Genomic DNA, 17,368 nt, shown 5'->3' with positions numbered 1-17,368 from the left:
GCTTTGTTCTGAATGGTGTCGAGCCTCTTGAGTGTTGTTGGAGCTGCACCCATCCAGGCAAGCCAAGAGTATTCCATCATACTCCTGACTTGTATCTTGTAGATGGTAGACAGGCTTTGGGGACTCAGGAGGTGAGTTACTCACTGCAGGCTTCCTAGCCTCTGACCTGCTCGTAGCCACGGTATTTATATGGCTACTCCAGTTCAGTTTCTGGTCAATGGTAGCCCCTAGGATGTTGATAGTGGGGATTTCAGTGATGGTAAGGCTGTTGAATGTCAAGGGGAGATGGTTAGATTCTCTCTTGTTGGAGATGGTCATTGCCTGGCACTTGTGTGGCACGAATGTTACTTGCCACTTATCAGCCCAAGCCTGGATATTGTCCAGGTCTTGCTGCATTTCTACACAGACTGCTTCAGTATCTGAGGAGTCGCGAATGGTGCTGAACATTGTGCAATCATCAATGAACATCCCCACTTCTGACGTTATGATTGAAGGAAGGTCATTGCTGAAGCAGATGAAGATGGTTGGGCCTAGGACACTATCCTGAGGAACTCCTGCAGTGATGTCCTGGAGCTCAGATGATTGACCTGCAACAACCACAACCATCTTCCTTTGCACTAGGTATGACTCCAACCAGCGGAGGGTTTTCTCCCTGATTCCCATTGACCTCAGTTTTGCTGGGGCTCCTTGATGCTATACTCGGTCAAATGCTGCCTTGATGTCAAGGACAGTCACTGTCACCTCACCTCTTGAGTTCAGCTCTTTTGTCCATGTTTGAACCAAGGCTGTAATGAGGTCAGGAGCTGAGTGGCCCTGGAGGAACCCAAACTGAGCGTCACTGAGCAGGTTATTGCTAAGCAAGTGCCGCCTGATGGCACTGTTGATGATACCTTCCATCACTTTACTGATGATCGAGAGTAGGCTGATGGGGCGGTAATTGGCTGGGTTGGACTTGTCCTGCATTTTGTGTACAGGACATACCTGGGTAATTTTCCACATTGCTGGGTAGATTCCAGTGTTGTAGCTGTACTGGAACAGCTTGGCTAAGGGCGCGGCAAGTTCTGGAGCACAGGTCTTCAGTACTATTGCCGGAATATTGTCAGGGCCCATAGTCTTTGCAGTACCCAGTGCCTTCAGTCGTTTCTCGCTATCACGCGGAGTGAATCGAAATGGCTGAAGTCTGGCATCTGTGATGCTGGGGACTTCAGGAGGAGGCCGAGATGGATCATCAACTCGGCACTTCTGGCCGAGGATTGTTGCAAATGCTTCAGCCTTATCTTCTGCACTGATGTGCTGGGCTCCCTCATCATTGAGGATGGGAATATTTGTGGAGCCACCTCCTCCAGTTAGTTGTTTAATTGTCCACCACCATTCATGGCTGGATTTGCCAGCACTCCAGAGCTTAGATCTGATCCGTTGGTTATGGGATCGCTTAGCTTTGTTTATCGCATGCTCGTTACGCAGTTTGGCACGCAGATCGTCTTGTGTTGTAGCTTCACCAGGTTGACACCTCATTTTGAGGTATGCCTGGTGCTGCTCCTGGCATGCCCCCCTGCACTCTTCATTGAACCAGGCTTCGTCTCCTCTCTTGATGGTAATGGTAGAGTGAGGGATATGCCGGGCCATGAGGTTACAGATTGTGGTTGAGTACAATTCTGCTGCTGCTGATGGCCCACAGCGCCTCATGGATGCCCAGTTTTGCATTGCTAGAATGTAGGTGTGAGTAGCTCTGACATTGTTATACAAAATTATGGGGGGCTTGATAGGATAGTTAGGAAGAAACTTTTTCCCTTAGCGTTGGGATCAATAACCTCGGGGGCATAGATTTAAGGTAAGGGGCAGGAGGTTTAGAGGGGATTTGAGGAAATTTTTTTTTCACCCAGAGGGTGGTTGGAATCTGGAACACACTGTCTGAAGTGGTGGTCGAGGCAGGAACCCTCACAATATTTAAGAAGTATTTAGATGAGCACTACAAATGCCATAGCATACAAGACTATGGGCCAAGTGCTGGAAAATGGGTTAAGAATAGATAGGTGCTTGATGGCCGCAACTGACACGATGGGCCGAAGAGCCTGTTTCTGTGCTGTATGACTCTATGACTCCATGACTCTACCTGGGTCTCATTTTGCAGCCCCATTGGGAATTTGGGCATCCTCACTTATCCTCCAATCCTCTGGTTCCCTTGTGTTCTCTGAATTACATGTTGCCATAGTGTCACTGCCACTATCTATTGATGCACAGTAGCAGCAGTGTATACTATCTACAAGATGCACTGCGGCAATGCACCAAGGCTCCTTAGAGAGTACCTTCCAAACCTGTGACCTCTACCACTTAGAAGGTCAAGGCTGCAGATGGATTGGAACAGCAGCACCTGCAAGTTCCCCTTCAAGGCACAGACCATCCTGACTTGGAATTATATCGCTGTTCCTTCACTGTCGCTGGGAACTTCCTTCCTAACAGCACTGTGGGTGTACCTATCCCACATGGAAGCGGCGGTTCAAGAAGGCAGCTCACCACCACCTTCTCAAGGGCAATTAGGGATGGGCAATAAATGCTGGCCTAGCCAGCGACACCCACATCCCAGGAACAAATAATTTTAAAAAATATCTAATTTGGTGTAAGAATTTGAGCTGGTGCATGGGACTGAGGCAGCAAGTGATGAGGGTGGTGAGATGGTGTGGTTTGAGGCAGTAGAATTTGGGGGATATGAAGCTGTTGCACAGGGAATGTGTCCCAGTTTTCAGACTCCCCTACCTCAAAATTGTCAGTGTTGTATGCGACTGGGAAAATATATCTCCCCATCTCCTTTCCTGTGACCCTTGTTCCTGCGGTGGATCAGCAGGAACGGAGGTTAAATTTAAGAATAGATAAGCGTTAGCCCTTTGGAACTAAGTGGACAGAAATTGTGTGAAACATTGTGCCTGTGTGATGCTCCACCATGATTCCAGGGCAGCAGTATAGTCACTAACCTGGCACGATGCAGATGACTTCACCATATCCCATGCTAGGAGTTGATAAGTGCCCACTCCATGGCTTACTGTTTGAAAGGGGTGAGAGTTTCAAGGTGAGGATGCCCATTCTGGTGTCCAGCCTTTAACAGGCATTGTGGGAACATTTGTCCTCAAAGAAGATTGAGTAACTGAAGGTAAGGCTAGCATTTGAAGAGTACGTGCAAAGTGGCAGAGGAGAGATGAAATAAATGATCTAGGGATATGAGTCTGTGCAACCTGAATTTAATTTTGCCTACCAATTTTCCCTCTAATTTATTTTTATAGTGTGCGTGTGATTTGTTGAAGTGTGTGAGCCTTTTAAATTTTTTTGTGCACTGCGTACATGTGATAACTTAAAGGGGCCTACTTGTGTGCAGCCTGTGTAGGAACTTTCAGGTTGCGACTACAGTGCTTAGAGGGAACATTGCTGCCCACCCAAAGGGAAATATATCAGTCGTGGACTTATCTTGTGCCAGTCAACTATTCTCCCAATAGTCGATGCTCCCAGGATCCTGGGGGACAATGGATACTTTTTCAGACATGGTTCATAACAGCACTCTGCAACTGCACAGTGAAAGAGCCAATTACTGAATTGAAAGAGGTGCTAAGTGGCTAATAACATTTGTGTCATTCAAGTGCCAGGCAATGACCATCTCCATCAAGAGAGAACCTAAAAATCTCCCCTTGGCATTCAATGGCTTTACCATCACTGAATTCCCCCACCATCAACATCCTGGGGAGTACCATTGATCAGAAACTTAACTCGACCAGCCATATAAATCCTGTGGCTACAAGAGCAAGTCAGTGGCAAGTAACCCACCTCCTGTCTGTCGAAAGATTGCCCACCATCTACAAGGCACAAGTCAGGATTGTGCTGGAATACTGCCCGCTTTCCTGGATGAGTGCAGCTCCAATAACACTCAAGAAACTCAACAGCATCCAGGACAAAAGCAGCCCATTTGATCAGTACTCCATCCATCACCTTAAACATTCAGTCCCTCCACCACTGGTGCACAGTGGCAAGCAGTGTGTACCATCTACGAGGTGCACTGCAGTAACTTGGTGAGGCTCATTCAACAGCAGCTCGGTAGCGAACCCGCTTCTGCCTTACCTGGGGATCCGTTCCATATTTTACGGGTCCCCAAGCTTTAATTGCTCTGAGGCGGGACTTCCACCTGCTTGAGGTAGGAGGTCCTGCCGAATAGAGCTGCTGGCCAATCAGTGGGCCGGCAGCTCTTAGTCCCAGCAGCGCCACCGGGAGCAGTGGCCACTGCTGGGACTACAGCCCAGCATGAAGACAGAATGCCTGGGAGCCGGGAAATAAGCGAAGTTTTGGTTGCCTCGCCGGGGGTAATCGGTCGGGCCCTGGCGAAGCAAGGGTAGTTGTCTAGGCAGAAGGGGAAGCATGTTGGGACGCTGAGAAGCCACCTGCTTTTCCCAGGTGGCTTTTCCCGGCTCCAGGATGCCCGCTTGCCATGTGTAAAATCCGTTTGGAGGCGGGGGAAGACCCTTAAGTGGCCATTAAGTGGACAATTAAGCGCCTTGATTGGCCTGGGGCCAGCAGGCCGTTTTTCGCCCCCCGCCCGGCCACCCACCCTATGTAAATGGAGATGGGAGCGGGTCAGGAAAGCCTCCTGCAGCCTCCTGCTCCTTTTTACGGACCCCCCCCCCCCACCCTCCACCCCCATCCGGCTCGTTGGGGTGGCATAAAACTCCGACCAAAGACTCTGTATCTGAATGCACATAGCATTCGAAACAAAACAGATGAACAGATAGCACAAATAGAAATAAATAAGTACGATCTGATAACAACTACAGAGGGGAGGGTTTAAACTAGTCTTGCAGGGGGGGTGGGACCCAAAGTAGGAGTCTCTCAGGTGAGATAGTTGAGGCAAATGTAGAGGTTCAAGCAAGCAAGTCCAGTAGGCAGGCCGGGCAGGGGCAGGACAGGGAGCGTGAAAGGTCTGGTAGGCTAAACTGCATTTACTTTAATGCAAGAAGCCTTACAGGTAAGGCAGATGAACTCAGAGCATGGATCGGTACATGGGATTGTGATATTATAACTATTACGGAAACATGGTTGAGAGATGGGCAGGACTGGAAGCTCAATGTTCCGGGGTACCAATCTTTCCGGAGTGACAGAGGTGGAGGTAAGAGAGGAGGGGGAGTTGCACTATTGATTAGGGAGGACATCGCGGCAGTACTTAGAGAGGATATCCCAGGGGGAATGTCCAGCGAGGCCATATGGGTAGAACTTAGAAATAAGAAAGGGGTGATAGAACATAGAACATAGAACATAAAACAGTACAGCACAGTACAGGCCCTTCGGCCCACGATGTTGTGCCGAACCTTTAACCTACTCTAAGATCAAACTAACTACCTACCCTTCATTCTACTATCATCCATGTACCTATCCAAGAGTCGCTTAAATGCCCCTAACGTATCTGCTTCTACTACCACCGCTGGCAGCGCATTCCACGCACCCACCACTCTCTGTAAAGAACCTACCTCTGACATCTCCCCGAAACCTTCCTCCAATCACCTTAAAATTATGCCCCCTGGTGATAGCCCTTTCCACTTTGGGAAAAAGTCTCTGACTGTCCACTCTATCTATGCCGCTCATCATCTTGTACCCCTCTATCAAGTCACCTCTCATCCTTCTTCGCTCCAATGAGAAAAGCCCTAGCTCCCTCAATCTTTCTTCGTAGGACATGCCCTCCAGTCCAGGCAGCATCCTGGTAAATCTCCTCTGCACCCTCTCTAAAGCTTCCACATCCTTCCTATAATGAGGCGACCAGAACTGAACACAATATTCCAAGTGTGGTCGAACCAGGGCCTTATAGAGCTGCAGCATAACCTCGCGACTCTTAAACTCAACCCCCCTGTTAATGAAAGCCAACACACCATACGCCTTCTTAACAACCCTATCAACTTGGGTGGCAACTTTGAGCGATCTATGGACATGGACCCCAAGATCCCTCTGTTCCGCCACACTACCAAGAATCCTGTCTTTAAGCCTGTATTCCGCATTCAAATTCGACCTTCCAAAATGAATCACTTCACACTTTTCCAGGTTGAACGCCATCTGCCACTTCTCAGCCCAGCTCTGCATCCTGTCAATGTCCCGTTGCAACCTACAACAGCCTTCCACACTATCCACAACTCCAGCAACCTTCGTGTCATCGGCAAACTTGCTAACCCAAGTTAGCTAACCCAACTTGCTAACCCAAGGGTGATCACTTTGATTGGATTATACTATAGGCCCCCCAATAGTCAGAGGGAAATGGAGGAGCATAGATGTAGGGAAATCACAGATAGGTGTAGGAATTATAGGGTTGTAACAGTAGGTGATTTTAACTTCCCTAAAATTGACCGGGACTGCCTTAGTGCTAAGGGATCAGATGGGGAAGAATTTGTTCAGTGTGTCCAGGATAGTTTTCTGAAGCAGTATGTGGATGGCCCTACTAGAGAAGGGGCGACACTCGATCTCCTCTTAAGAAATGAAGATGGGCAGGTGGTTGATGTGTCAGTGGGGGAGCACTTTGGGATCAGTGACCATAACTCTATTAGCTTAAGGATAGTTATGGAAAAGGATAAGATTGGTCCTCAGGTTGAAGTCCTAAATTGGGGGAAGGTTAATTTCGATGGCATCAGACAGGAACTCTCAAAAGTTGAATGGGAGAGGCTGTTTACAGGTAAAGGGATGACTGGCAAGTGGGAGGCTTTTAAAAGTGAGATAGGAAGAGTTCAGGGCCGGCATGTTCCTGTTAGATGGAAGGGCAAGGCTGGCAAGTTTAGGGAACCTTGGTTGACTAGGGACATTGAGGGCCTGGTCAGGACAAAGAAGGAGGCATATGTCAGGTATAGGCAACTGGGATCGAGCGAGTCCCTCGAGGACTATAGGGGATGTAGGAATACACTTAAGGAGGGCGAAAAGGGGCCATGAGATTTCCCTGGCAGATAAGATAAAGGAGAATCCTAAAAGACTCTATAAATATATTAAGAGTAAAAGGGTAGCTATGGAGAGAGTAGGTCCCTTTAAGGATCAGTGTGGCAACCTATGTGTGGACCCACAGGAAATGGGCGAGGTCTTAAATGAATATTTTTTTTTATTCATTCATGGGATGTGGACGTTGCTGGCCAGGCCAGCATTTGTTGCCCATCCCTAATTGCCCTAACTGAGTAGCTTGCTAGGCCATTTCAGAGGGCATGTAAGAGTTAACCACATTGCTGTGGGTCTGGAGTCACATGTAGGCCACACCTGGTTAGGACAGCAGATTTCCTTCCCTAAAGGACATTGGTGAACCAGATGGGCTTTTACAACAATCGACAATGGTTTCATGGCCATCATTAGACTAGCTTTTTTTTAAATTCCAGATTTATTAATTGAATTCAAATTCCACCTCTGCTGTGGTGGGATTTGAACCCATGTCCCCAGAGCAATACCCTGGGTCTCTGGGTTACTAGTCCAGTGACAATACCACTGCGCCACCACCTCCCCCCTCTCATCTGTATTTACTGTGGAGAAGGTCATGGAAGCTGGTGAGTTCAAGGGAGGGAACACCGATATCCTGGAGCATATCAACATTACAAAGGAGGAGGTGTTGGAGGTTTTGAAGCGCATTAAGGTGGATAAATCCCCAGGGCCTGACCAGGTGTATCCTAGGATGCTATGGGAAGCAAGACAGGAGATTGCTGGGGCCCTGGCAGAGATTTTTGTATCATCGTTAGCCATGGGTGGGGTACCGAAAGACTGGAGGATAGCTAATGTTGTGCCTTTATGTAAGAAGGGCAGCAGGGATAAACCAGGGAATTACAGGCCGGTGAGCCTTACATCAGTGGTGGGAAAGTTATTGGAAGGGATTCTGAGAGACAGGATTTATATGCATCTGGAAAGGCATGGTCTGATTAGGGATAGTCAGCATGGCTTTGTGCGTGGGAAATCATGTCTCACGAATTTGATTGAGTTTTTCGAGGAGGTGACCAAGAGGATTGACAAGGGCAGGGCGATGGACGTTGTCTACATAGACTTTAGCAAGGCCTTTGACAAGGTCCCGCATGGTAGGCTGGTCCAGAATGTGCGAACACATGGGATCCAGAGTGAGCTAGCAAATTGGATACAAAATTGGCTTGGTGATAGGAGACAGAGGGTGGTAGTGGAGGGTTGTTTTTCAGATTGGAGGCTGGTGACCAGTGGTGTGCCGCAGGGATCGGTGCTGGGCCCTCTGTTGTTTGTCATATATATTAATGACTTGGATGTGAATGTAAGGGGCATAATTAGTAAGTTTGCAGATGACACCAAAATTGGTGGTATAATGGACAGTGAAGAAGGTTGTATAAGGTTACAACGGGATATCGATCAACTGGGAAAGTGGACAAGGGAGTAGCAAATGGAATTTAATGCAAACAAGTGTGAAGTGATGCATTTTGGGAAGTTAAACCAGGGCAGGACCTATACAGTGAATGGCAGGGCCCTGGGGAGTGTTGTTGAGCAGAGAGACCTTGGGGTGCAAGTACATAGTTCCCTGGAAGTGGCAACACAGGTAGATGGGGTGGTGAAGAAGGGCGTATGGCCGAGGCATTGAGTACAAGAGTTGGGACATCATGTTACAGTTGTACATAACGTTGGTTAGGCCACATTCGGAGTACTGTGTGCAGTTCTGGTCGCCGTACTACAGGAAAGATGTGATTAAGCTAGAGAGGGATTCACAAGGATGTTGCCTGGTTTGGAGGGCTTGAGTTATAAAGAGAGATTGGAATAGGCTGTGTCTGTTTTCCCTGGAGCGAAGGAGCCTGAGAGGGGACATGATAAAGGTATATAAAATTATGAGAGGCATATATAGGGTAGATAGCCAGAGTCTGTTTCCCATGGTAGGGGTGACTAAAACTAGAGGGCATAGATTTAAGGTGAGAGGGAGGAGGATTAAAGGGGATCAAAGGGGTAAATTTTTCACACAAAGAATAGTGGGTATCTGGAATGAGCTGCCAGAGGAGGAGGCAGGAACAGTGGCGACATTTAAGAGGCATCTGGACAGGTACTTGAATCAGCAAGGCATAGAGGGATATGAAATTAATGCAGGCAGGTGGGATTAGTATAGATAGGCATTATGGTCGGCATGGACGCGGTGGGCCAAAGGGCCTGTTTCTGTGCTGTACGACTCTATGACATAGATTGAGACCTGAGTATTGAAGGGTACATGACATTTAGGAAGGATAGGAAGCTAGGAAAAGTTGGAGGAGTGGCTCTGTTAATTAATGATGGGAGTAGCAAAATAGAAAGGGATGACCTAAGTTCAAGAAACATGGTGTAGAAACTGTTTGGCTAGAGATGAGAAATGATAAAGGCAAGAAGTCACTTGTGGGAGTGGTGTCCAGGCCCCCTAACAATAACCACATGGTAGGATGGAGTGTAAAGGAAGAAATAATGGGAGCTTATCAGAATGGTACAGCGATAATCATGGGGGTTTTAATCTACATATAGACTGGAAAATCAGATGGGCAAAGGTAGACTAGATGAGGAGTTCATGGAATGTTTTTGGGATAGTTTCTTAGTGCAGCACGTTCTGAAGCCAACCAGAGAACAGGCTATACTAGACCTGGTATTGTGCAATGGGAGAGGGGTTTTTAATGACCTCAGAGTGAAGGCACCCCTGGGCAACAGCAATCATAAAATGATTGAATTTTACATACAGTTTGAGGGAGAGAAGAGTGAGTCTGAGACGAGTATTTTAAACGTAAAAAGGGGAAATTATGAGGGCATGAAAGCAGAGCGAGCAAAGTGAACTGGTAAAGTAAGTTCAGGGATAGGTCAATAGAGACGCAGTGGCAGACATTTAAGGGGATATTTCAGAATACACAGAATAGGTACATTCCAATGAGAAAAAAAAATTCCAAGGGGAGGACCCACCATCCGTAGGTAACTATAAAAATTGAAGGTAGTATCAAACGTAAAGAAAAAGCATATAATTGCGCAATGATGGGTGGCAGGTCAGCAGATTGGACAGAATATAAAAATCAGCAAAGAACGACTAAAAGTTTCGTAATGATGGAAAAATTAGAGTTCGAGAGAAAGCTGGCTAGAAATATAAAAGCAGATAACAAGAGTTTATATAGATATTTAAAAAAAGAAGAGTTAACAAAGTGAGCGTTGTTGTTACAGAAAGTGAGTCTGGGGAATTAATCATGGAAAATAAGGAGATGGCAGATGTTTTGCATTGGTCTTCACCATAGAGGATACAACTAACATCCCAGAAATAGCTGTAAATCAGGAAATGGAAGGGAGGGAGGAACTCAAGAAAATTACAATCACCAGAGAAGTAGTACTGAGCAAATTGTTGGAGCTGCGGGCTGACAAGTCCCCTGGTCCTGATGGACCTCAGCCGAAGGTCTTTAAAATAGTGGCTAGTGAGATGGTAGATGCATTGGTTTTAATTGTCCAAAATTCCCTCGATTCAGGGAAGGTTTCATTACGTTGGAAAATAGCGAAGATACTCCTTTATTTAAAAAGGGAGGGAAACCGAAAGCAGGAAACTACAGGCCAGTTAGCTTAACACCTGTCATAGGGAAAATGTTAGAAGCTATTATCAAAGATGTTATAACAGGGCACTTCGAAAAATTCAAGGTAATCAGGTGGAGTCAACATGTTGTTGTGAAATTAAAATCATGTTTAGCCAAATTATTGGAGTTCTTTGAAGAAGTAGCATGTGCTGTGGATAAAAGATGGATGTGATGCACTTAGATTTCCAGAAGGCATTTGATAAGGTGCTACATCAAAGTTTATTGCGGAAAATAAAAGCTCATGGTGTAAGCGGTAACATGGCTAGCTAACAGGAAACAGAGAGTAGGCATAAATGGATCATTTTCTGATTGGCAAGATGTAATGAGTTGTGTGCCATAGGGATCATTACTGGGGCCTCCACATTTTACTATTTATATAAATGACTTGGATGAAGGGACCGAAGGTATGGTTACTAAATTTGCTGATGACACAAAGATAGGGAGGAAAATAAGTTGTGAGGAGGACATAAGGAGGCTACAAAGTGATATAGATAGGTTAAGTGAGTGGGCAAAGATCTGGCAAATGGAGCCTAATGTGGGAAAATGTGGAATTGTCCATTTTGACAGGAAGAATAAAAAGTATATTATCTAAATGGTGAGAGATTGCAGAGCTCTGAGATGCAGAGGGATCTGGCTGTTCTAGTGCATGAATCACAAAAAGTTAGTATGCAGGTACAGCAAGTAGATTAGATTAGAGATACAGCACTGAAACAGGCCCTTCGGCCCACCGAGTCTGTGCCGAACATCAGCCACCCATTTATACTAATCCTACACTAATCCCATATTCCTACCAAACATCCCCACCTGTTCCTATATTTTCCCTACCACCTACCTATACTAGTGACAATTTATAATGGCCAATTTACCTATCAACCTGCAAGTCTTTTGGCTTGTGGGAGGAAACCCACGCAGACACAGGGAGAACTTGCAAACTCCACACAGGCAGTACCAGGAAGAAAGTAATTAGGAAAGCTAATAGAATGTTATCATTTATTGTGAAGGGAATTGAATACAAAAGTAGGGAGGTTATGCTTCAGTTATATAGGACATTGGTGAGACCATATCTAGAGTACTGTGTACAGTATTGGTCTCCTTATTTAAGGAAGGATGTAAATGTGTCAGAAGCAGTTCAGAGTAGGTTTACAAGACTAATACCTTGAATAGGCGGGTTGTCTTATGAGGAACGGTTGGACAGGCTAGGCTTTAGAAGAGTAAGAGATGACTTGATTGAGAGATATAAGGTTCTGAAGGGTCTTGACAGGGTGGATGTGAAAAGGATGTTTCCTCTTGTGGGAGAATCTAGAACTAGGGGTCACTGTTTAATAATAAGGGGTTGCCCATTTAAGACAGGAGGAGAATTTTTTTTCTGTGTGTGTTGTGAGTCTTTGGAACTCTCTTCCTCAAAAGGTAGTGGAAGCAGAGCCTTTGAATATTTTTAAGGCAGAGATAGATAGATTCATGATAAGCAAGGGGGTGAAAGGTTATTGGGGGTATTTCCAGCACCTTCTGTTTTTATTTCCATCATCCGCAGTATTTTGCATTTATCGCAGTAGTCCAGACGCGGTCTCACCAACTTTAGCAAAACTTCCCTACTTTTAGGCTCCATTCCCCTTGCAAGAAATGACAACATTCCATTTGTCTTCCTAATCACTTGCTGTACCTGCATACTAACTTTTTGTGGATCATGCACCAGGACCCCCAGATCCCTCTCTACTGCAGAGGTCTGCAGTTTCTCGCCAGTTAAATAATATACTGCTTTTCTATTCTTCCTGCCAAAGTGGACAAGTTCACACTTTCCCACTTTATACTCCATCTCCAGAAGTCAGTTGTAGGTGCATCAACAAAGAATGAAGAAGGCTGAACTGTTTTACCCTTTTTTTGTAGATGTGGCGAGAGCTGGATTCTCAAATCACTGATGCAGCCAATGAAGCAAAGAACAATGTGAAGTTCTTGCAGGCATTGGAGAAAGTCTGTCAGCCACTCTACAATTCGGATCCGGTAATTTGTTTTAAGGAATTCTTGTCATCTGAAATGTTTACATATAGGGGAAATTTTACGGTGTTGTGGAGCTTAACTCATGGAGGGTGGGGTTCTCGGCAACTGACTTATGATGCATCCTGTTCTCAAAAGGTATGATTTTGAGTGTACAAGGAGTCTCCAGTTTGAAAATCATGACTTTGGACAGCTTTTCTGTCGTGTGCATATTTCACATATATAGGGCTGGATTTTACATATCTCCCGACATCGGGCTCCATTGCGGGGGTTGCTAGAAGGTCATTTCGGCAGCGGCCTGCCACAGAGCCTGAAGCCAGGAGGGCTGGGCCCAATCCTCCCGGCGGAGGTGAGCCTCCATGTTGGAACAGGGCCTGGATTTGAATATGTTCATTAATGAAATGAATAAATGAAAACACAGTGCTCTGCGATCTTATGGGCCCACCGCGATCTTCAGAGCCACTCCCACACCTTCACTTCCCTGTCTGGGGAAAGCAGGCACCACACTGGTGGGGAAGGGGGAATGTCAGATTTTTAGTGTGGGGGGGCGGGGTGGGGGTGGTGGGGGGAAGTGGCATCATATTACCGTCATTAGGGTAGGGGATGGTGGGAAGGGGTGAACTGCGAACTTTGTACAGTTTGTGGGGGGAAGGTTATATTTGTAAGCTGACTGTTTTGGTGGGAAGAGCAGATACTTGTCTTTTGTCTTTATTGTTATTGGGGGGGGGGGGGGAAAGGGGCATTAGAATTTTGATTTGTACATTGCCGGGGTGGTTGCCTTTAAAAATTTAAATTAACCAGCAGGGCCGGTTGTCCTATAAAAATGTTGCCAGGGCCTGCACACAGGCAGCTGACGCCATTGCTGGCGTCGGACAACGCACCTGGGCTGACCCGGTATTTAAATGAGCCGTTGTGCGTTGGATCGTGGCAGCTCGGCAGCACGTAGCTCGTAGTTGTGGGTTGCCATTTTTTTCATCCGCCACTGGGAACGGCAGTGGGTGCTTAAAATTCAGCCCAAAGGGCTGTATCATTTTTTCCCGCTGTCGGGAGCGGCGGTGGACGAAGAAAAAGGCGGCCCACATATGTGGGCCGCACCTGCCATGCCGCCACGATCTTACTCGTGGCTGCCCAGGATAATGAGCGGGTCGGGCCACCACCAATCCCCCCAAATGGTGTGGAGGGGCCGAGCTCTCTGACGTCGGCAATGGTGTCAGCTGCCTGTGCGCTGGCAATGGCACATTTATAAAGGGCAGCCAGTCCTGCTGGCTGATTTACATTTTTAAAGTCCTACCCCGCCAATGTACTGATGAAAAATCTATAGCCCCTTTTCCACGCCCCAATAACAATTAAATGCAATATTTGCCCTCTCCCACCGCCAAAACACTTATCTTCAACACTAGACATTTCTCCCCACCAAACTGAACAAAGTGCAGAGGTCACCCTTTCCCACCCTCCCCTACACTAGTAATTAACATTTGACCCCGTTTCTCCATCACCACCCCCCCCAGCCCCCTACCACTGCACTAAAAATCATAAATTTCCCCCTTCCCCAGCTTGGTGGCACCTGCATTCCCCGGCGGGAAAGTGTAGGCGCAAGAGTGCCAGCCACTGCTCAGAAGATTGCGGCCGAAGGTGAGATTGCTGCCAATTTTATTTAAATATATGCATTGTGTTAATTTAAATATTCAAAGCCAGGTCCCGTCACCCAGTAAAATCCTGACCATAAAATGGGTTTATGATATTTGAACATGCTTTGCAGTGCTTCTTCGTAGAATCACGGAATGGGTATAGCACAGAAGGAGGCCATTTGTGTCCATGACACCTCTCTGGAAGAGCAATTCAGCTTGTCCCACTCCCCTGCCCTCCCTGTAGCTCCACAAATTATTTTACTTCAGATGATTATGCAATTCTATCTTGAAAGCCATGTTTGAATCTGACTCCACCACATTCTCAGGAAGTGCATACCACTTGCTGCTTAAAAAAAGTTTTTTCTCATGTGGCCTTTGTTTTTTTTTTGCCATTCACCTTAAATTGGGGTCCTCGGGTTCTTGATGCTTCTGCCAATGGGAACAGTTTCTCCCTATTTTTCCAGACCCCTCATGATTTTGAACATCACTGTCAAATCTCCACTCAACCTAATCTTCTCAAACGACAGCCCCAGCTTCTCCAATGTATCTATGTAACTAATATTCTTCATCCCTGGAACCATTCTTAAAACTCTCTTCTGCACCCACTCTAATGCCTTCACATCTTTGTGAAAGTGTGGTGCCCAGAATTGGACACAATGGGCTGAATTTTACCAGCCCCTCGATGTCACAGAGTCACAGAGAGATACAGCACCGAAACAGGCCCTTTGGCCCACCGAGTCTGTGCCGACCAACAACCACCCATTTATACTAATCCTACATTAATCCCATATTCCCTACCACATCCCCACCATTCTCCTACCTACACTAGGGGCAATTTATAATGGCCAATTTACCTATCAACCTGCAAGTCTTTGGTTGTGGGAGGAAACCGGAGCACCCGGCGGAAACACACGCGGTCACAGGGAGAACTTGCAAACTCCACACAGGCAGTACCCAAAACCAAACCCAGGTTGCTGAAGCTGTGAGGCTGCGTCGTGATGAGGGGGTGGGGGCCCATAAAATACTTCTGGGAATGGACCCATCACATTTTACCGGTGGCGGCGAGGTCTCGGTGCGGCCACCTTCATTTAAATGTTAAAATTAATTTAAGATAAGATGCAAATCAACTTGCCTTGTCCTGGCGGCCGTCCTGTTGTGAAATAATGAAACTTGGCACGGTGAGTACTCGAAACCTAGTTTTATTTACTTGTGCACAAGGAGAACAACCACAGTGTGGCCCACAGTGGGGCTCACTGTAATGTTCTAAAGAGTTTTGGCAAAACAGTGGCACTTATAATATTCTGAAACCAATAGTCTTAAAATAATAATTTCTATCCTTAATTTGCATTTAAAGATACCAATGGTATTTCAGTTGAGAGTTTGCTCTACACCAAAGGGATACAGCATTATTTCAATCCTTCGTTTACATATCTATCTCATCATTGGCCTTGCAGCGGATACTGCAGTCCACAGCGCAAGACAGGAAAGTACATTCTATTTCAGCAACACTCATCTTATGTCAACACCCATGCCTAGTACTTTCCTAAGGAACAGTTAAATGTATAAACATAATGACGAGGCAAACCCACACCCCTTGTCCGAGGATGGCTCACCCTAGATTCCACAGTCCCATGCTGACTTTAGTGCCGCCAGCGACAACTCGCATGCCTTCGGAACTCCATTTCGAGTTCTGAAGCGAGACACTGTTGGGGAGGGGGGAGGACTGAAATTATCAGGGTGGGGAGGGGAGCGGGAAAAACAATTCTTATTGGCTGCGCGGATGGCGGGAAGGGGTTGAAGGGCAAATATGAAAAGGTTGGGCGTGAAAGTTCGGGTTGGGACTGAACTAGATTTTATTTTTATCGGCCGATAAAAAGAAAACCATTGTAGGGGTTGTGAAAGGGCCTCCAGGTTTAATTTTTTTTAATAGAATGACCAGTGTTAAACCTTTAAAAATTCAAATCTATGCTAAGGGCTTGAAGCCCTTAAAAATGGCGCTGGCACCTGCACAGTGGCACAGGATGCCATTGCCGGGGATAAAGCAGCCACCCACTCTACGTCATCGGGCGGGCGCTCTGCCCCCACCATTTAAATGATCCCTCACGCTCAGTGACTGCGCTTCCACGCCTGAAGGCCACCGAGCTCACGCCAATAAAATTCAGCCCAATATTCCAGTTGAGACTGAACCAGTGTTTTGTGGAGCATAAAGGAAGATGGTTGTGGTTGTTGGAGGTCAATCATCTGAGCTCCAGGACATCACTGCAGGAGTTCCTCAGGGTAGTGTCCTAGGTCCAACCATCTTCAGCTGCTTCATCAATGACCTTCCTTCAATCATAAGGTCAGAAGTGGGGATGTTCGCTGATGATTGCACAATGTTCAGCACCATTCGCAACTCCTCAAATACTGAAGCAGTCCGTGTCGAAATGCAGCAAGACCTGGACAATATCCAGGCTTGGTCTGATAAGTGGCAAGTAACATTTGCGCCACACAAGTGGCAGGCAATGACCATCTCCAACAAGAGAGAATCTAACCATAAAATAAAAACAAGAAATGCTGGAACCACTCAGCAGGTCTGGCAGCATCTGTGGAAAGAGAAGCAGAGTTAATGTTTCGGGTCAGTGACCCTTCTTCGGAACTAGGATCTTACCATTTTTCTTGACATTCAATGGCATTACCATCGCTGAATCCCCCACTATCAACATCCTAGGGGCTACCATTGACCAGAAACTGAACTGGAGTAGTCATATAAATACTGTGGTTACAAGAGCAGGTCAGAGCCTAGGAATCATTGGGCGAGTAACACGCTTCCTGACTCCCCAGAGTCTGTCCGCCATCTACAAGGCACAAGTCAGGAGTGTGATGGAATTCTTTGCACTTGCCTGGATGGGTGCAACTCTAACAACACTCAAGAAGCTCGACACCATCCAGAACAAAGCAGCCCGCTTCATTAGCACACGATCCACAAACATTCACCCCCTTCACCACCGACACACAGTGGCAGCAGTGTGTACCATCTGCAAGATGCACTGCAGCAACGCACCAAGGCTCCTTCGACAGCATCTTCCAAACCCACGACCTCTACCACCTCGAAGGACAAGGGCAGCAGATGCATGGGAACATCACCACCTGCAAGTTCCCGTCCAAGTCACACACCATCCTGACTTGGAACTATATTGCAGTTCCTTCACTGTCGCTGGGTCA

The 17,368-nt window shown here is 46.7% G+C and overlaps 1 protein-coding gene across 1 annotated transcript in view; it reads left to right on the top strand.

The window, feature by feature from the left end:
- The window catches only part of LOC137367180 (dynein axonemal heavy chain 8-like), a 2,531,605-nt gene that overhangs the window by 201,071 nt on the left and 2,313,166 nt on the right, over positions 1 to 17,368 (top strand). Inside the window, exon 21 of the mRNA XM_068028616.1 lies at positions 12,432 to 12,545. Within this exon, the coding sequence (XP_067884717.1) occupies positions 12,432 to 12,545 (114 nt within the window). The remainder of the gene's footprint in view (positions 1 to 12,431; positions 12,546 to 17,368) is intronic.

This window comes from Heterodontus francisci, chromosome 3 (genome assembly GCF_036365525.1).
Source record: "Heterodontus francisci isolate sHetFra1 chromosome 3, sHetFra1.hap1, whole genome shotgun sequence".
NCBI lineage: Eukaryota > Metazoa > Chordata > Chondrichthyes > Heterodontiformes > Heterodontidae > Heterodontus > Heterodontus francisci.
Note: the sequence above shows the minus strand (reverse complement) of the source record. Positions and strands in the feature narration are given on the sequence as shown.